At 26.3% G+C, this 22,703-nt stretch overlaps 2 protein-coding genes across 13 annotated transcripts in view; both read left to right on the forward strand.

The window, feature by feature from the left end:
* Positions 1-12,203, forward strand: part of C3G (C3G guanyl-nucleotide exchange factor) — an 81,777-nt gene extending 69,574 nt beyond the window's left edge. For 7 of the 9 annotated variants that reach the window (XM_086909631.1, XM_086909634.1, XM_086909628.1 and 4 more), the window contains 10 exons: positions 325-632; positions 840-1,047; positions 1,310-1,333; positions 2,452-2,644; positions 2,732-2,984; positions 3,065-3,305; positions 3,608-3,782; positions 3,870-4,514; positions 4,605-4,736; positions 4,823-12,203. In XM_086909631.1, coding sequence (XP_086765757.1) covers positions 325-632; positions 840-1,047; positions 1,310-1,333; positions 2,452-2,644; positions 2,732-2,984; positions 3,065-3,305; positions 3,608-3,782; positions 3,870-4,514; positions 4,605-4,736; positions 4,823-4,961 — 2,318 coding nt within the window. In that variant the 3' untranslated portion in view covers positions 4,962-12,203. The remainder of the gene's footprint in view (positions 1-324; positions 633-839; positions 1,048-1,309; positions 1,334-2,451; positions 2,645-2,731; positions 2,985-3,064; positions 3,306-3,607; positions 3,783-3,869; positions 4,515-4,604; positions 4,737-4,822) is intronic. The other 2 variants (XM_086909629.1, XM_086909630.1) reach the window with 2 other exon arrangements.
* Positions 12,204-12,717: 514 nt separating this feature from the next.
* Positions 12,718-22,703, forward strand: part of sky (GTPase-activating protein skywalker) — a 38,785-nt gene continuing 28,799 nt past the window's right edge. For all 4 annotated transcript variants that reach the window (XM_012495044.3, XM_012495046.3, XM_012495045.3 and 1 more), the window contains exon 1: positions 12,718-13,227. The gene's annotated coding sequence lies outside the window, so the exon portion shown is untranslated. The remainder of the gene's footprint in view (positions 13,228-22,703) is intronic.

The raw sequence follows: 22,703 nt of genomic DNA on the forward strand, positions 1-22,703 counted from the left end.
AAAAATGTAAGAGCTAAAATTACGCAAGAATTTCTCAAATAGAGCTGGTGGAGCAGGTAGCGTAGGCGATTAGACCTTCTGACGCTGAATGAATAAACAGTATCGTATAGATCTTCATTCGAATCGGTCTAACAAACTGAAATTCTTTTTTCTCGACTTTCTTTCGAAATTTAATTAATTACTAATACCAATCTTAGAGTACATCATGGCCATTAATCGGGAAAAACATTTGAAAACATTCTTGCGTAAGAAAGAATATTATATATATATATGTGTACAAATTTTTAACGTGTTACTAAAAATTGTATGATAATTATGTTTCAGGTATAGAAGGAAATCGATTATCGACCCAAACGCAAGAATCTGGTTTCGTATCAATGCATTCACAACGAAGTTCATCCCAAAGTTATACTACTACTTCCAGTATAACGTCCAAAAGATCTTCCCAGCAGAGCAGCATTAGTTATAATTCGCAAACGTTCAATTCTCAACAATCGTTTTCGCAAACAAAACTATCTTCGGATAGTAACGGGTCTATTTTCACTCAGAAGACAATGACTAGTTCGAAGAGTACTGTTAGCACAAATATATCTGGAAGTGGAGATTCCGCGTTATTAGAAAAATTGGTAAATGTGGGTGTTGTATTTTTTATTTTATGTTATGTTGTGTTTTTATTTTTTATTCTTCTTTTTTTATTTCATCATAATATTTCATTATTATAATTGTGATAAATCTTTTTCGTTTTCATTTTTTTTTTATATATATATGATTATAATAGTTCGAATAATAATTATATGAAAATTTGTTTTTTATTCTTCAATTTCTATACTCTTGTGCAGGAAATGGAATCGATATCTACATCGGACGCTAATGGAGTACCGCCGGCATTACCAGAAAAACGATCGAAACGAAGAAAAGAACGTCAGCCATCGCAGTACGACAATGTACCTGAAAACGAGCATTTATCAACCTGTAGTTTACATACTAATAATGGCGATAATCCAGATGCCAGTAAACCTCCACCACTTCCTCTTAAAAAAAGGCATAGTAAGTTGAATTTATAATTTATAGTAAAAAGGCAGCAATAACGCAGATAATATTTAATATTATTGTTGTCATTGCTTTATTGCTGTTTAATTAAAGTAATATTAATAAGTTGTATGCGTTGAAAATGAAATTATTATGAATTTAAAGAGAATAAATATTAGACAAAATTATGTTAAAAATTATTTAGATTATATTAGAATAGTCGTTCTGAATTTTTTCCACATAGTAGGTTAAAACTGATACAATATTTTGTATCCCCCAGTGTTCCAATCAGTGGCATATTCTGGTAAGTGGGATCCTGCCCACACAAATCAGCTATCCCTCAGCAAACACGTTCACGCTAAGTTGAAACCCTTCGTTTCACGCATTGATTATACACGATTTTTAAGCTCCTAGCTTTTTTGCGGCATGTTCTCATCAATTATTTTTGATCTCATTTTGTCGAAATGATTGATACGATTTCATTTAATATTAAGCTTGAATATTTTATATTTCATAACTTCGGCTTTTTCATGGCTTATTTTTTTAATATAATTGAAATAATACTAAACATGGAGAATAATATTCATTTTTTTTAAATATGAAATTTTTTAACTTTCAGATTTAATTGCATTCAACTATTTCCTTTTTTTTTTTTTTTGTTTATTTAAATTAGTTTATGGACTAAAATTTTATACATTAACTTTTTTATTTAAATTTACTAGACAATATATTTTATTGTATAAATTCATTATTTTCATTAACATTTTTGTATAACTTTTAAATGTTATTAATCGTAGAAATTAATCTTCAACTACTTGTGGGCGTCGACATTATTCCATTAATTAAATTGACCTTTTCTTGCTAATAGTCAGTTAACACTTATGCTTCTTTAACTCTAGAGTTGAGCCAACTGACTTTAGTTTTCGTTTCCACGATTATACGTAAAGAATCAAAGAAAATGTAGATCTCTTATAAAATGAAATTTTCTCGATATATATGATATTTATTCGTGCTTGTATTAATATAATATTTTTTCCAATTAATCCGTAATAAATAATCGTTTAATCGTAAAAAGTATAATTGACGAAAATGTTATTCAAAAGATTACACTCTTATTCCAGTGAGTTTACACGAATCTTGTATTCGTGAATTTATGTATAATTATGTATGGAGATATATATATATGCTTGTGCATCAGTGTTTTTCAGTATTTTATACATCTGTGCTTTGATATTTTATTGTAATATGAATCATGCTTGTATTTATCATATATATTATAAATATATGTATATATATACATATATACACATATATGTATATATCATGGAATCATATTTTTATTTATCTATTTTTATTATTTCATAATAAATATGTCATTGTCAATACATTACAATTATATAAATGTGATTATATCTATTGCAGTCATGGCATACATGGAGATGTTTGGGAATTGTTCTCACAGTAACAATGATTTCATCTCTGGTCTTGGGACCCGCCATTCAGTGGCAGCTTATAATTCAATGCTAGGTGAATGGCAAAATGATATGGCCCTTACTACGACACAATCGTGTTCTTTCATGGCACATACTATGACCACATTGCACGATAGTTCAAAGTATGTAATTTAATATAAATGTATACACAAGTATTCTCATGTTTAGTATAGAAAATAAGAGAAAATATCATCTATTATTTCTTTCAGTACCTCCATAACTATGACACCATCAGTAACAGAACTAACAAATAATTCTAGTCTCCCACCAGCATTACCACCAAAGAGATCCCGATCCATTAAATCAAATGCAACACCTCCACCAATTTCGCCAAAACCTACCATTAGCATGCAAAGTATACATACAATTGAGCCAATCGTAACGTCGACTCCAGTAAAGATAGAAGAATCTGGTTGCATTCATGATAAGAAAGAGCTGACACCTTCGACTCCAATAAAATTGGTGAACATTTTAAAAATTCTGTAGATTACTGTAGATTTATACTATCAAATATTATTAATCGAGTACCATTTCATTTTCAGAATAATGTTGCCTTAGATACAATATTACCATCATCAAGACCAGCTAGTAATGCTTTATCATCGATATCTGTCGATGATAATACTTTGGAATTAAGAGATATCGATCAAGACGATAGCATTTTAGATGAATTGGATATCAGTAAATATTTAGTTTTTAAAAAGCCAGATGAAGAAGGACCAGATATAAGAGGTGGTCATCCTGATGCATTATTAATTCATGCAACTAAAGCTAATAAACACGGTAAGAATTTATTTATTTAAATTTCGAGATTTGAATGGCATTGTTAATAATAAATAATAATAAATACTATCAAAGAATATGAATAAAAATTGCACTTCATATTCTTTCATGCTTCATAGATGAGAAGGAATCAGGTCAGTGTAATAATTTGTTAGATTCATTTTAAATTCTACTAAAATTCCAAATATGTGCAATTTCCTCATATATGTATAATATATTGAGATATTTAATAATATATTAATATATTATATATATTATTATTTAATAAAATTAATATATTTTCATGCTTATTTTATTTACAGACTTTTTGTATCAAGAAGCATTTTTGACAACGTATAGAACATTCATGCAACCATTGGAATTAATTCAAAAACTACATAAACGTCATCAGCGATTCTCCTGTTCTGCTGACGTTGTCAAACAAAGAGCAGCTCGTGAAGCATTTTCTTTATTAGTTAGAGCTGTTAGCGATTTAACGTAAGTTTAGTAAGAAAATTTATTTTTTTTTTTTTCAATACATTTAAAGTATTTCAAAATAATTAAAACGATGTGTTTTTTTTCCAGTATGTCAGATTTGGACGATATCCTCTTGCAAACTCTAATGGAATTCGTGCAACAATTAGTATGTAGCGGTGATCTTACCATGGCGAAAGCTTTGCGTGTTAAAATTTTAGAAAAACACGCTGTGAAACAATTACAATCTGCACAACCAATTCTTTCTTCGTTAAGTGTGACAACAAAGCAAGCTTCTCTTCTCGATTTTAAAAGTGAACAAATTGCGGAACAAATGACACTATTAGATGCTGATTTATTTATGAAAATCGAGATACCGGAAGTATTAATTTGGGCACAAGAACAAAACGAAGAACGAAGTCCGAACCTAACTAGATTTACAGAACACTTTAATAAAATGTCGTACTGGGCCAGATCGAGAATACTAGAACACAGATTAGAAAACGAAGCAAAAGACAGGGAAAAATATGTCGTTAAATTCATTAAGATAATGAAACATCTTAGAAAAATAAATAATTTTAATAGTTATTTAGCCTTGCTTTCTGCATTAGATAGCGCACCTATTAGAAGACTTGAATGGCAAAAACATATTACAGAAGGTTTAAAGGAATATTGTGCTCTTATTGATAGTTCTAGTAGTTTTAGAGCTTACAGACAAGCTCTGGCAGAAACGCAACCGCCATGTATTCCTTATATGTAAATACATTTAATTATTTGAATATAATAATTTAAAATTAAAGTTTATCAAATATATAAAATATTTATAAATAATTTTTCTATCTATAGTGGACTTGTATTACAAGATCTTACATTCGTGCATATTGGAAATAGTGATCTCTTACCTGATGGCAGCATAAATTTTTCGAAAAGATGGCAACAGTTTAATATTGTTGAAAATATGAAAAGGTTCAAAAAAGGGTATGTTCTATTTTTTTAATTTAATAAAATAATTTATTTATTTATTATTTTATTATTATCTAAATTTAATTATTCATTTATTATAGGACATATTCATTCAAGAAGCACGAACGTATAATAACGTTCTTCAACAATTTTAGTGATTTCCTCTGTGAGGAGGCAATGTGGCAGATTTCAGAAAGTATCAAACCACGTGGTGGGAAAAAAGCACAGTCGCAGAACTAGAATATATCTAACCCTTTCACTGCCTGTGTCTCGAAATCGAAAGGCTGAATCAGTGAATTAGAAATTTATATTTATGGTATTTAGATAAATTTTTAATTATGAGCTGAAGAAAAATGATACAACACTCTAGGGTGGTGAAAGGGTTAGCTATGTCTATACCGTTTCAACAGCCTCTGTGAGGTTGTATTTTAATTTATGAAAATTTAAGTATTCAATCTATATATTAAACAAAAGGAAAAAGAAAAAGAGATTACAAACAGACATTTAGATCAAATTGAAATTTGATGTATTTGTTTCGTTTAAAAATATAAATTGCGTGTATGGATATCGATTGAATCGAAACGCGTCGAGACTTTAATGAATTGGCTAAGATCAATCATGTCTCAATGTATTTTTGTAGTTTTTTTCTTTTTTTGCCATAAGATAAGTAAGGGAAAAATTTGCTATGGATCTATGCAACGTATACTTAAACGATGCAGCTATAACGATGCAGCTTAACATAGCATGAAGGGAAAGAAACCCCGCACACATATTAACTATATTCTATATATACATATGTATATATATATACATATGTATATATATATACATATGTATATATATATATATATATATATCTATATGAAAACTATTTATTTATTTGCCTTATATCAGCGACATGTAAAAAGTAGTAGATGTCATTCATTTTTTTTTTTATTTTATTTTTTTTTTATTTATTTAAGTATATATGTGAACGTCCATCATATAGCTTTATCGTAGGTAGAAAAACTTTTCAAACGTCAACAGAGAAAAATCTGTTGACTTCGCAAGGAAAAACACCAATTACGTTGATTAATGTAGAGCCATTGTAGTATCAGATCAGCGCAAGAATAATGCGCTTTTCCGAACACATGGCACGACTGAGCGTAACTGTTACATATACTATTGTATATGATTCTAGGAAACACTTTTTGTTGGAAACTTGTTAATAGGTATCCAAGCTTTCAGCTTTAAATCGAATGGTTACCTAGAGATATATAGGTAAATTAAGTGTGAAGAAACTCACGATCATAGCAAAAGAATTGAATTGATACTTTATTAACATCATCCAATAGTTTTATTGATAATTATAAATATTAATATATTATAATTTAATATTTTTCGCTATCAAATTTTCTCTACATTTATAAATTTCAGCAATGAAAGCAGGAGTCTTTCTTTCACAGTACATTCCGATAGAGTGAAAGAATTCGATCAAATTAATTTTATTGAAATTATAAAGATAAACAAAGCGTATTAATTATCTCTATAATTTTCTTATTTTTGTTTAAATATATCGAAATTTAATAGAGTGCATCAATTTTTTTTTTTTTTTTTTTTGAGTTTTTAAGATAAATAATACCGCTATAATGATATATGGCTGTCTGTGTGCCTCATATTATAGAGTGAATGAATATCTGCCTATTAACATTTCTTTGTTCTCTCATTTAATAACATAAATGTCTTGTATACAATATTCATGGGCAAAGTTATAATAATCAGGCTTAAGAGATTTAAAAAAAGAATTATCATCTGCATGTTAACGCGTTCTACGTATAATCATACCGATTGTACATTCTTATTCACGTTAAAGAAAAAGGCCTAAGCAGTTGATAGTTAACGTCGGTCTATAAGCATACCGTTAATTAAAATTTATCATTAAACATTTAAAAAAAAAAAAAAAGTAAACCTAAAACAACCATGATTTAGTCTCAAGATATAGTTAGAAAATTGCTATTGTATACATATATAAATTCGATAAAGAGTTGTCAATTTCTAAACATGCACCAATACAACATAACATAGCTTTCAATATAAAAAATCATAAACAAAAAATCATAAATAAAAAAAATAATAAGCGTTAAAAATTGTTTCATAAAAATAGATGCACTCCGTTAATTGCAACTATAAACAATTGAAAAGAAAAAAAAGAAGAAAAAAATCAATCTTAGTTGAAAATTTTTTAACGAAGCATACATGTTGCACCAATAATTCGTTATAACTATAAATATGATGATAAACGTGAATTTTTTTGCACAAAATTCATAATACGTGAGTGTGTGTGTGTGTGTGTGTATGTAAATGTGTGTCAAGACAAATATTTTATGTTTAATAGTTGGTACGTATAAAAATAATTTGTCTAATCTATAACTAAGAAAAGTTTATTAACGTTGTAAATAGTTTGATTGTATTCATAATTTGTTGTACATGTACGCGAGTGCCCACTTATTATTCACAATTGTATATACGCAGTGTATTATCTTTACATTAATTTTACGCACGACGTAATTAATCCCATACAATTTTTAAGTTAATCAAAATCATTGTGATGCCATGTTACATTCTTTTATAGTAGCGAATATCATGATCTTTATATTATTTTCATTTAATTAATGAAATTAAATAGACAATCCATTTTACCAGATATCCTCGAGTCATACAATTTGAAATAATGAACATGCATAAATTCCTTATCACAAAAAAAAAATAATAAATTAAAATGTTATTATTTAATATATAGCAATATTTTTCAAAATATAAAATTGCAAAAATGTAAAATTAATATTAGAAATCTTACTTAGAAATCATAAAAATAAAAAAAAATATATAAATATATATACACACATACATGTATATTTTCAATAACAAAAAATCAAATTGACAGATTTTTATTTTAATTATATATAAAATAAATTATAATTTTTATTGTTATAAGGAATTTACGTATTTTTGATTCATTGCATAATATTAGGATATCCGGTAAGATATCAGGTTCAATTTCATTTCTTTTTTTCTGTATTTTTCTTTAATACATCATTGTCATTTTTCTTTTATAATTTAGTTCTTTTTATATATCATATCCTCTCAAATTCCAATCCACATGTACATATATTTCGAAATCGCTTCTACTTTTTGAAGTTCTGTTAATAGTTCCTTTTATAAAATGGCTCACTAAAAATGTATTTATAAATGTAACGTATTTATATTAATTGCCGTTACATCTATTTTATATTATATTTTTTCTCAATTTAACTGTTAACAGAATTCTCTTGTAAATTTCGCGTAAGCATATAAGGATACAATTTAAGATAAATGCTAACAAAACCATGAGTGAGATAAAAACAGTGAATATGCAACGAAAAATATAGACTCGGTCAGTTTATTAGATAAAAAAATAATAGGCTATTTCGCGGTAGACGAACAAACTGTGAGAAAAATGAATTGATGATAAAATTGATAATAAGATATTTTTGAAATTCTTTATTTTATACCACAAGAATATTAATTAGAAAATAATAAATAAATAAATACATATTTATGATCTAAGCAATTCAAATATTATATTCAATTTTATACTCTGGAATCATAATAATTATTAAGCAAATATCTGCCATGTGTGATTATATTAAATTCAATCTTTATGTTTTATATTTTATCTATGTTTTATATGTCAAAAAATTAAAATAACAAACAAAATAACAATATATAATTAAAAATCGATTTTTCTAACTTCTAGGATTAAGTAATTAAGATTTCTAATCCATTTAAAATTCTTGAATTCCCTTTAAAACAAATCATAACTATAATTCTATATATTCTATACTATAAAGATACTTATAATATAATCATAAATTATCTAATAAATCTACAACAAACCAAAAATTTATGTATCGAATACTTTAAAAAAATATATTTAGTTCTTAAATGATTGTTACTATCAAATCTATCTTATTATCAATAACATTAATTACCTAGAGTTAAATTAATTACCTAGAATAATATTTGCGACTGTATTATTTCGTCTTTAATTAGCCAAGTATAAACTAGCATAGGCAAAATGTAATACGGTGTTTTTTCTATCTTTTGCTGAACATAGATATTAGCTTTCAGAACAGTCTATAAATGGAAATGGACTCTAAAGCAATCGCTGTTAAACTTATTCTTAAACAAAAACGACTTTTGCGCCGAGAAATAATCGCGACGCCCACCATATATCGATACTTCCAAGGCGAGGGATATTTGCTATTTTAATGATAAATTGTAAATATATTATACAACAAATTTAATGATGAACGATTCGTCGATCTCTTATTATATATTTTCGAAAAGAAGAAAACAAAAATGTTTTAGAATTTGAATTAAAAGAAGCATTTCTGAAACAACTATGTGAAATTAATCTGCATTTTTAAAATTGATCATATAATAAGTCGATTGTGTCAAATAACTCTCGCCGAATTTCAATTACCAATGTTTTAAATGTGTTATTCCAATGAAAAAACAATAAGTAATATCCCTAGCGAATAATCGATAAGCGTCAAATAAGTAATAATTACTATTAATGTGTTACTGATCTCTTATCGACAACAACAAAAAAAATATTATATGTGTAATTTAACATTTAAATAGGTACAATGGTAAGTATTAGAAAGTACCGATAACCGATAGTCTGCTGTGATTTTCAATACTTTGGTTAATATAAATTTAAAGATGTTTGCCAAAGTATTAATTATCGCCATGACAAAAAAAGAACATATCCACAAAATGCATTGTATTGCTGTTTAAAAATAACAGTAATCTGAATACTGTACCAAAAGAGAAAATCTCGAAAAACAAATTGATTCAAAATAATATCGATTTTTATTTCATTATTTTTAACGATGATGTAATTTGTTTGTTTGTTCAGCAGCATGAGATATCGAAATTTAAGTGATTTTTTATCAGGGGAGAAACAAAATTTTATGTAGTCAACAATGTATATCGAAATAAATATATTACTGATACTATACGTATGCTTAAATATTTATAAAATTAAATTGTATAATATAATAATATATTTAACAAAATATAATTTTAGACTGATAATTATTCAAATAACTAAAAAAAATAATTCACAATTAACAAAATTTTTTAATACAGATTGACTTATTTTGTAAATAAGTTATTTTTAATAATGACTATAATATAACTTTCTAGCGCAATTAATGATTAAAATATTATTAAAATTACATGTTATTTAACAAAGAAAGAAAAAAATAAATAGATAATTTTCACTATTTTATTCCACAGACAAATAAACTTTAATGTAAATACATTGAATCAAAAGTTACATACATAACAAGCAAAGCAAAATTAAATAATTTTCAAATTAATTTTTGTCGATCAAAATAATCAACAATCAAAAATTTTAAACAGAGAACTCAAAAATAAGAAAATCATAACTTCAGAATATTCATATATTTTAAATATAAATATAAATATAAATTTATCATAATTTATTAACTATATATTTTATTGCTGCTTTACACAAACAACAAATTGCATAATAATCGTCATTTGAAAATCTTCTGCGAAGATTGCACATCAAGATATTATGTAATTTTTAAAAATAAATGCATTAATGCATTAATTACAAAAGAATTGCATTAAATAGTCCGATTGAAAAATATCGACATTATACAATAATCTATTATTAATAAGTCGAATAATTTTAGTAATTGCTACAATTGTACATGAAAATGAATTGCTCCTCATTTTTGTGAATAATTTAATAAACTCAATTCGTGACATTGGCCCCATTAGGGATTGATCTCTTGAATAAAATTTTTAACTAATGAAAATTTCAAAAAATGATCACAATGATAATTTTTCAGAAATTTTTTTAATTTTTAAAATTATATTAAAAATTCTATATAATTTATGTTATGATTATCACATTTTTAAATATTTTTATATAATTGTTTTCAAATATTCATCATACTTTCTCTTTATCCTAAAATTATTATCATAGAACTGCCATGGAAATATGTAAATTATTTGAATTACATGAAAAATCAAAAAATATGTCACAAATATCATAATTATTTAAGGAATCAATCCAACAATTCTATATTGTTCATAAATTACAATAAAATTACAATATATTGTATTTCTTGCAATGCAAAGATTATAATATTAAGCAAAAAAAATATGAAATGACATTTATATTATATATGTGTCTCATCTAAAGGACTCTATACACGTGTGTAGAACCCTGATATTAAAAACAAAAATATAACCTACAATTCATACGAAATACAATTCACCGAGCATATCATTTGTAAGCGAGCGATTACTGTACTATTATATTCGAAATCCCTTTTCAATTATATTCACCTGTGAAAAAATAAAAAAAATTCCGACAGCTGTATTTAAGAAATAAATATAACACTATGCTCACACATTTTAATCATGCAATTTATTATGTAGCTGATCATATTTTTCTATACATATTTTTCTTACTATGCTGCAATACGCGCCGTTTTAACATGTTTATGTAATGCGATCCATGTGCAATTAATATATGTACCTACAATCATTATTTAGATTAACTAAAAAAATATGTACTTTTCTTCCGTTTTCTCTATTTATAACTATTATTATGTTAAATGTTTTTAATATGCGTACGAAATTTTCGATCAAATGTTCTTGCTTCTTTTATAATAAGTGTATGAAGAAATGAAATAAAAATGTGTTAGAGCCAAATATATTTTAAAGGTCAATAATGATCAAATGATTATAAGATTATTGAATTATTTTAAAATGAAAATATTTTATCGTTTTACTCATTCTGTTCAATTAAAAATAAATCAATATAATAAAAATAAAAATTTTTAAAAGCATCGCAAGTTAAAAAAATAAAAATAAAAAAGATCATATGATTTCGAAAATAATTTTTAAGTCAATTCATACATTTTAATTTCACTATTAATTTCACCTAAATTATAAGCTACGAGGAAAATATGGTAAGAATTTAGATTGTTAAATAAACAAAAGTTTTTTTTTTTTTTAATATGTTGATTTTGTAATTGAATATATTTATTTTTAATTCAAAATATATTATATAATATAGTATGTGTATATATACAAAAATGTATTTAGGAATCATTACTATAAATTTATTTAATTTAATTATTTAACAAATTATTTGTAATTACACATAAATATAACAAACAGTAGTCGTCCATTTTTAAACTGTTGTTAATATAAAAATAGTTTATAATATATTGTACCGCGTTAGCACTGCATTTCTTCAAACAATACGTAAAATTATAAACGCATAATCAAAAATAAATTCTTCTAAGAATTGCACAACGAATATATTATTTATTTTTCAATTATCAACACCATATAACGTCCATTGGCCAATTTGCCAGCTAGGAACTGTTAGACAGTTGATGTCAGACTGGTTTCATATATTTTATTAATAAAACACTACATGTTTGTTCAATATCAAACAAAATTTTCAATATGTAGTTCTTTTTTATGGATTATATTTAAATACATTTAATATAATATTTGCAATTTAATTTTATCAATTTCATAAAGAAAATTATTTAACATCCAATAAAATAAAATTTTTTTATATATATTTGGCTTTAATATAATACACGCATATAAAAGCAAATCTCGATACTATTACATGAAAATAAAACGAATCAACAAATTAGCTTCATTTATATTATATTACTTTATTATATATATTTATGTTATATTTTGTTTAAATTTTATTAATAGTTTGAATATATTTATTTTAAAAATTTTATTTAAAAAATTTGGTAACATGGAAATTAATTTTATTTTATCGCTACATGAAAATGTTATTAAAAATATAAGTATAAATGCCTTTCTATATACTATATATTCCTGGGTAACGCTCGCCATAGGAGGGCACCACTTGAGATGTTAAAGAACTAAAAATCGTGATCCCGCAGTTGGTCTTGAAAGAATGCAATACACGGACGTATCGTGACCGTACATACGAGGTCGAATTGTTCTGTAGCGATTCCGCTTGTACCGATACTTCTATGCTAACAATTTCGAATCTTCATTTATAGTAACGGGTACGCGTATCATTGAAAAACAACAAAATCTATACGGAAATATACGTGACAGTAATGACAGTGCCAATTATACAGCCGTGGCTTCGCTACGTTTAGAAAATCGCTAAAGCATTAAAATCGACAAGAAAAGTGCGTGTACGTGAGTGAATAGAGTGCCTCAACCCTGATCTCCGCGCCCTTCTGAATCGTTGACAGTTACCGTGATTTTCTTTAAACGATATTATCGATGACGTGCTGTGGATCGATCTACGAGGATACAAAGGTGTTGCATGCTGCGTGCTAGGGCAAAAAACAAGGGTTTTTATTGTCATATTTTAACCATCGAGGTGGGCTGCACCGACAAGACTGTGGACGTTCCTAGATTGGCGGTAAATACACATTTATCAACAATGTATCTTCTTCGTTCTTTCTCGCTCTCGTGAACTTGCTTTTTCTTCTTCTTTTTATTGCTTATGCCCTATCGTCATTCATCTATCATATGTACCATTTCGTGATTGAATGCATGATAATTTTTCTACCATTGCTTTCTAATCTTTTTTTTTTCTTTCAATTCTTCATATGACACTCTTTGTATATATATATATATATTTGTATATATAAGTCTTACCAGTTCGCCCTCTCGCCGGTGTCACGTATTAATATTGATCAGAGGGCCGGTAACCCGGAGGAAGCGATATCGCCTGCGCTTTTCCAAGCACGAAAACTTTAGGCTCCGCCCTGCATCAATTTTCTATAGATAAAGAATTTCAGAACATATATATAATTCTTCTGAAGTCCTCAATTACGAGATTCTTTCTTGTTGCACACATTTGCAGACACATTCACCAGAATGATTTACGAACGTGTAATAAACGTCACTCATCATCGAGTGGGATCCTCCCATCCTCGATCACTCTAGAATCGGTATTCGCCGTTGTAATCTCTGTGAGAGCATTAATCCAGTTCTTCAATGCTTACCCACACAGCGTCTTTTAGATCGGTGCCGGATGCTGTTCGCTAATCGTTTGGATAGCTGCATCCGTTCCCTTATGAAGGGACTGACGAATGCGTTTAGGTAATAAGGATATACGTTGCCACGGATGTGAAATCGGTACGATCAAACATTCTCGCGCTCGTTGAGCGTTTTGTCGTGGAAATCGTGCAGTTCCGTTCCCACTTGAAAACCGAGGGACCACGTTTACCGAATTACATAAGTCAATTAGTCTATTTTCAGATAGCAAAATTCTTAAACGTGCAAGTTATAAGCAGTGCGCTCGATTGGTGATTCGTGATTTCTTTTAATATTACTCATTTAAGAATTTAACTCGATCGTTAAACAAAGATAAAATATTTTTAAAAATGAAACGAATAATAATTTTTAATGTAATCGTATTTTCAACTTAATGTAACATGTGATATAAGTATTTGATGAATTATGTGAAATTATTAAAAAAAAAATTATGGTCAGATAAATGAAATAAATTTACCTATTTGTATCTTGGTGGGATCATTACTGCCAGACAAATGTATTCGCATGTGAATATTAGTAGTCAACGCGAGCATTTTGCTTGCGACAAACTTCATACGAATCATCCTCGAATTATAAATGTACGAACAGATGGACAAAATATATTTCCGGAATGATCACTAATTATTTATTATAGATAAAGAATAATTATTTAAATTTTTTTATTATATGAAAAATATATTAATCAAGACTAACAAAATATAATTTGAAAAATATCTCATTATTTTTAATGTAATATTTATCTATTTCTTTATTTATTATCTATTATTATTACGATTATTAGATTAATAAGATGTTTTAATTTGCATTTTTATATTCAATGATTATATCATGTTCAATTAATTTCAAAATAATGATATGCATTAATAATAAGAATAAAATTATATAAAACACATATAAAAATGCAATGTTTGTTCACAAGTATGATGTTTAATAGCTGAAAGAAGATGAAAAAAAGATTGTATGAATTCTAATCATTGATCGCTTATATGTATCATATCTAAAACATATCTAAAATATATCTCATCATATCAAAACATTAATCTCCTTCACTATAATATAGCATATTTGTATTGATGATTCGCATTGTTCTAATTCTGTAGTTATGTGAATTTAAAAAATTATATTCATTTAATTTCATATACATATTTATGCAGATAAACATAATTACCTATATAAGTATGTTCAGTTATTTCTTAAACTCGAAGATATAAGAAAGTTGCTTACATAAAAGTTCAATCGATATAGAAAAACACAATGCCAGAATTAGGTATTTTTTTTTCTAGTCATTGATCGTGAATACTTCAAGGTCATTTTCTTTTTTTCACTTTCATCGAAATTACGTTTTTATTATACTGAAATTGGCAAAAATTCCACATATGATTCAAACAAATAAAGAAATGAAATGTATCATTTTATTAGGCATTATTCAATGATTATTTATCGGACGTGTGGTACGTGAAATGTGGTACACGGTAAATTTACACGTCAGGCGACATTTAAATCGTAGGCGTTCGCTTAATTTCAAGCTATAGAAGAGATGATCCAAGATAAAAGTGAATCGAAAGTGGGCTAGTTTTATTTTTTTTACAGGCAGTTGAATTTGAATATTTAATTGAACCTTGATTTTAAAATATGCGTGCTCTATCGACTTTTAAATTCGAGTAATGTAAGGTTGAAAAAAATCATGATTTTCTTTGAATCGTGTGTGAAACATGTGTTTCGGCTTTGAAGTATGTTAATGGGTTCCGTGCCTTATAGATATGTCTGGGTCATCTGCGATTCAGGATAGATATAATAATAGCGAAAACATTTAATATGTTTGTGTAAACATGAAATGAATTATAGATCTATAACATTTGATTTTTTTATTTATATTATTTTTACTATATATTATATTATTTTTTAATTAATAGCACTATTTGTTTCTTTTCACAATAGTTCACAATTTTATTTTTACATTTTCTAGAAAAGAAATCGATAAGTTTCTTCAACATCGATTCACGTCATCGCTAAAAGTAGAAGGAAAAATTGAAGAATTAATAGAGTTCGATATGAAAGTTTGAATGAAAGTCTACTTTAAATCTAGAACTATATTATAAAGTTTTAATGAATTAATAAAAGTATAATCGTATATGTAAAAAAAACTTCGATTAATATTTTATTGAAATATTTCTTTATTTAATGAGGATCTTATTGGATTTATTTTAATCCAATTTTGATTTGTAACTCAATTTTACGTAAAAAATTCATTTCCTTAATGTTTGATATATCTTATCGTTCAAATACGAAACATCGAGTTTTATCTTATACAAATGGACACTAGATATTTTTGAAATAAACCGTTTAGATTTTTATTACAAATTATATCAAAAAATAATCCCATATTTGTAAATTATGTTTTTTTTATATAAATTTTTTTCTTTTATATTAAAATAAATATTAATTTTAAAGAATAGAAAATAAAATATAATTCTGAATTAATGAATGATATTTCATTATATAATATTATATATTTTTTTTTACATTCATAACTATTTCATAAAAATATCTTTTAAAATATCATTAAAATTTTGATTTTCTGATTTTCTTTTTTAAATTTTGACTTTTAGAATAAATTTCTTTAAAATTTTTACAAATTTTTCTATTATTCTATATTTCAATTATCTTCAATTACTAAATTGGAAACATGATTTTAACATTTGCTAATATTTCATGCTGTAACTTCATCTACGATAATCACAACGATATTTCGAATTGATAAAGTTGACTGTGACTATCTTTTAATTCAATTTTTGAAGTTATAGATCAAACGTGGTGCGATTCATTTAGAAATATATGGATAAATAATCCATGGATCACCGCCATCCATGGATTCCGTGAACATTGAGTCTTAACATTAATCAGCGTGAATTATGAAATTCAGAATGAACGTGCAATTTAACAAAGATAGATGTGCAATCTCGTGCATAACTTTCGATCTTTGTGTTACGTTAATGAAATTCTTATCCTGATATTAAATTGATGAAATATATCTTGTGTAATAATTAGTGATACAACTAACCGTGAAAAAGAAGATTTTATGAATATTTCATTATCCACTGGGAATTTTGATGAAAAATATATATGTATGAATATATATATAACAGATTCGTAACGATGTAGAGGTTAGAAACGCTGACTTATAATTTTTCGCTTCTTAACTATAATAATAATTATTTTACTATACATCTTATTTTATTTTATTTTATATCGATCAGAATTGAAGAAAAATTAAATATAAAATTCTTTAATTTCTGTACAAAAGCATCTCAGCTGTTAGAAAATAGAACATCTCCAGACTCACTATGCAAGTTAACCTTTTTTGTATGAGCATGATTCATGACTAATTGAATTTTCTCTGCAACAGGTTTTAGATTTTCAGATTTTACGATATATTCGGTTTCGACAAGGTAAATGCTTTTAAACATTGTTGATCGATTAGTTGTTAAAGTGAAAACGATTGTTATGATGCAATAAGTAAGCGAAATATGTTAAGTCATTTTCAAGATATGTAATCGGTTTTGTTACAGCTGTTTTATTGATCGCTAGGAATTTGTCGCTTTTGAATTCTTTTCGAATGACGCCAGATTTTCTCTTGTAAAGATTGTAATACATTGTAATTTAACCGGAATTATTGCATATGAGTATATATATGATATATTGTAAAAGACAAATATAAATGTATTTGTAAAAGACAAATTTGTTGGCAAATGTTTTGTTATTTACATAAAACAATGATTCTTATCTTTATTTGAATTAGAATTTTATTAAATTCTCTTCAATGTTCTTCAATTATTTTCACTGAAATTTTTCTTTTTATCAACATAATATTTAATAATGTTTATAAAATATTATTATAAAAAGAAAGAAATTTTTATAAATTTTATATTTTACTTTTTTATATTTATATAAAAATTTTTCGATATTATATATAATTATTATATATATTGTATTATTTATAGTATTACATCATATTTATTTATATAGTATATTATGCACAATTTTAAAAATCATAATTCCGCCATGTATCATTTTTACTATAATTTTCAATAAAATTTCTGAATAAATGTTTTATAACTTACATATAAATATAATTAAATATAAAATTTTTAAATTTATTAGAATTAAATGAAATTTAAAAATTTTTCGAATAAAAAAATATATATCTTAATTTTTCATAACGATACACTTAACTATTTTTTAAAATGGAAAAAGTCATTCAAACAGAATAAATTACTATATATCTCGTCTTTAACATTTACCAGGAAACCTTAAATTTCGTATGGTGCTGAGTTTTGTTAATAAACCTCTTGTAATTCGCGAGGAAGTAGAATATATGAGGGAAGTATTGCTTCAACGGAAATGGGATTTTATGCTACTTAACTTCCTTGAAACAATTTTCAATTTTATTCTTTTTTTCTTCTGTTCATAAAAATCTATCTGAATTATTTATTTTATCTATGAATTATTAAAGCACCAAAGATCACCGTTGCAATCACGAAACTCATTACATCGAATAATTTATAATAACTAGAAGAAATGTTCTCGTTTCAACGTATAACGACTAAGCATATGAATAATTCCATCGGTGATCATGATACAGTGCACTTTGCCGTGTTTTTAAACGTTCCTCTTTGTCCGTACACGCCTTACCGGATCATATTGTGAACACTGACGCGCTAGCATGATAACGATCCCCGAGTATGAATGACCGAGTTCTTCTACACTAGAGTATACAATAGTTGCTGTGCGTCAGGGTAGCAAGTCTATTACTTATCGTATCTTTAAACGTTTCTCATTATCTTTTCATGTTTCAATAGTTCGCATTGTGGCGATCATTGGTGTAATAATAACAGGCCTCGTGTGAATAATTATATATTTTTGTACATTATAGTGTATATAACGCAACACTTCATGTTCGTATTATATTCATGTACATATCTTTATTTTAATTTTTTTTTCTATTTTTATTCATTTATACGTATATATATTTTAACAATTTCTTTGTTGTTGATATATAAATAAGTTTTTACATATTTTCATATTCGTTTATAATTACGTAGTTCAGTTCTAATTTTATTAACGTTAGTTCAAGAAATGAAAATGATCGAAATAAATAAATCCACTATGTAATAATATATGTACTATACATAAATTTTTCTATCACTTTCAAATATCATATTACACCTAACCTAATATGTATCACTTCGTGAATTGCTAATGATTCACATAAATCTTTAAATAGTTGCATACACAATAATTTTTCAATACAATAAAATAATCTAGAATTATGTTTCTAAACATTTCTTCAATGCATTTTTTTTTTCTTCAATGCATATACTCGCCAATAAAATATACTTGACAATAAAATATACTAATGCTTACATTTTTATATAAATGTAATGCACTAATGCGTATAATGTTCATACTTTTATACATTGTGTATCTAGAAAGAAATACATGATCGCACGATCGACCCTCCGCGGCACTTGGGTCGATGTCGTTAAATCACGATGATTACGGCATTGGGCTTTATTACTCGGAAGTAGGTAGTTCTCGTTTCAGGGACTTTCGTGTATATATAGGTAGAAAGAGACGAGATAAAACGAAACTGAACTCTAATCTGTGATTCGAGATCTAGAATCTCATGATACTTATTTGCTTGAATTCTTTTTTAACTCACTAACTAACTAATCAACCGTTCAACGGTTCCATCTGTCTTGTATCGAACGATTTAATTCATTCTTGCCATTCTGGCCGCCATCTTTTATGACTCTACCTACGTAATTAAACTTTTTGCCGCGATAATAGTTGTAATCTTTCAATTCCGTTTTTGTTTCGCTTTGTTAACCAACTCATTCAATTTAGACCGTCGATCATAGTAAAACGTTTTTTCAGATTAATCGTTTCATATGAAGTAACACTTAGAAACACGTTTGCACGATACCAAAAGTTTGAAATAATGGATTTTGAATAATGTTTGAATAACATGTATAATGTATAATATTATTATATTTTATTATACATGAATAAATTAATCATATGTTCTATAATATAAATACATATTGTAAAATAATGATTCTTGTGGTTCTTTTGTTTATAATAATATCCTTATGTTTATAATATATATTTTTATGTAATTCAACATATTAATTAAAATAATTAAAAAATAATAAGTATTAATATCATTACTTACTATTAACACATATAGTGATGATGGTTATAATTTCACATAATAGTAAACGGTAATGGTTGTCTTTGCGTTTGCAAATATATCCAAATAAAAAACTTATCTATTTCCATACGTTATAATTTCATGTTTAAGTATTCGATCATTATAATGGACTACAAGTCCGGACAAATCGATCGTAAATCTGTTATGATATGATTTATACGCGATAACGTGCAATCTGATGGATAACCGTCTAACAAAAGGTGATGATATCAATAACGCTTTTAATCGTATGCGCAGATCTAATATTTAAATGTTAATCTCAATAAATCATACGAATCATTTGTTATCAAAATATTTCTATACATATATCATAGACTTGAGTGATAAAAAGTTTCTGTAATCGTCTTATGATATTTCTATCAATTGATAGTATCTAACGTGTTTTGACATGATTTATTGTCAGCTTGGTATATTTAAACTGTGGATCATTGAAATTAATATATATATATATATACTAATATATATATAAACTAAGAAAAAATAAACAATTGCGAATCTTTGATCCTTGATTTACATCACAATATTTAGTTTTCTTATTATCATAGTTTTGTCTAATGAAATATTGAAGATTCAAGGATTGAACTTAACCTATAATCTTGTTGGAAAGTGTTTAGGTTAAGTATTTCTTAGGTTAAGCTCAAACTATTTTTGCCTGATAATTAAATTTAATAGAGAGACAAAAGAAAATATAAACATGATAAAGTGAAGAAATCTGATGTCTATCGATATCAAATCAGTGCAGCGATTGATAAATAGAACATTAAATTGAACGAAATCGTAAATCAATTTCTAAAATACCGATTTAGAGGAATGGTAATGCGTTATTACTGTGTGTTAGATGCAATTCATTGGCAGAAAATACGTACAGAGAAAATTTACAATCGTGCGTGCACCATAGAAAAATATTTTGATTCTAGAAAGTATCAAAGTCTACGACCTGGCGTGGCGACTATTTTCGAATCGGCGTTAAAACTCGCGTTTCGTTATTCTACACTTTCGCGTGTTTTAAAAGTCGTAAACGCTTTCACGAGCACCGTCCTTTGAGATCATCACGATGTTACGCTCATTCTGCATTGATTTCATCATAATTCAGCGAACGTTAACTTTATCCCCACTCTACCAACTTCAAATATTTGTAGTGGCAAGGTATGCGCGAGTTTGAAAAATGACCTGCGCAAAACTGAAATATCGATAGAATGAGATTGCTATATGTAACTATATTTAATACTAAAAATTAAAATAAAATCATTGCACAAATACAAACAATAGTATCATTGATTGAAAATTATTTATAATTTAGAATTTATTTGATTATAAAAAGAGATTTGAAGATAGTCTAAATAAAAGAATTAAAATATAATCATATTGATTAAAATAATCACTTTCATAAATAAAGATTTAAATTTAAATTCCAATTTCAACAGAATCATTTTTTTTTCTTTTTTAGAATTAAAAAGATGAAGCTATTATTTCCAAAGTTGCCAGAGATAATTTATTAACCCATAATTTAATGAAATAACATGTTGCGATAATGTATGAAAAAGAGAAAAAGAATTTTTTTTATATTATTTCAAAATAATAAATGATTTTACGAACGCATCAGAGATTTCCTAAAATTTGCTTTTTAAATTTTTTAAATCCAACGTGAATTATATTTGATAATCTTGTCTTAATGATTTATTTGTTGTAACTATATTTATTGTAACTCGAAGTACAGTTTATTTGTTGATACCTTATCTTGAAAAATACATATCATATTATTAATGCTTTTCAATCGGCGAATAAACAATTATTATGTACTTATTCATAACAACTTTTGATTGAATGATCGATTGGTAAAACAAGAAAACATACAAGAGTTATTTGTTTTGCACAAAGTTATCAAAAACAATGCAAAAATTTCATTGTTTTAAAAATTGCTGATAGCAATGATTATACCTCTTAAAAATTATTTATCAAAAACTAGGATAAACATTTTATATAGATTTGAACAAATTGTAAAGATATTTTATTATTATATTTTATTAAAAACATTTAATATTGTATTTAAAACTAAATTCTTTGTCTTCTATTCTGAGAAATACTATCAATTTTAAAATTTAATATAATATATATAAATATATATAATAACTAAATAATAATTAAACTTCCATAAACTTCCATCAATATAATACTTTAATGTTGTTTTCATTACTTGTAATGTAATCAAATCATTTAATCTAATCTTAAAAAAGTAAAACACTCGATTCAATTTGCTCGAATCTTCTATCTTCTATCTTATTAAAAAAAAAAAAAAAAAAAATGTTCCTAGTATTTTAAAATCATTTTTAGTCATATACGTGACTAACCTATTTTAATAATATATGCTGTATCTCACGTATATCTCTGCTCTTTTCCCGGAAGAAAAGCTTACAGCGCCCCGCGCGGATCTTCCGATATACTATATGAACTATCCATATCAAAACGAATGGACACAGCAAAATGACAATGGTAAATCTCGAAGACCGATTGGTATGCAAAGCACGACGATCTCCTCGCTGCAATTGCATTATGAAATCGTT

The sequence above is a fragment of the Apis florea genome, unplaced genomic scaffold, assembly GCF_048593485.1.
Source record: "Apis florea isolate Af1SG1 unplaced genomic scaffold, ASM4859348v1 contig_3158_pilon, whole genome shotgun sequence".
Lineage (NCBI taxonomy): Eukaryota > Metazoa > Arthropoda > Insecta > Hymenoptera > Apidae > Apis > Apis florea.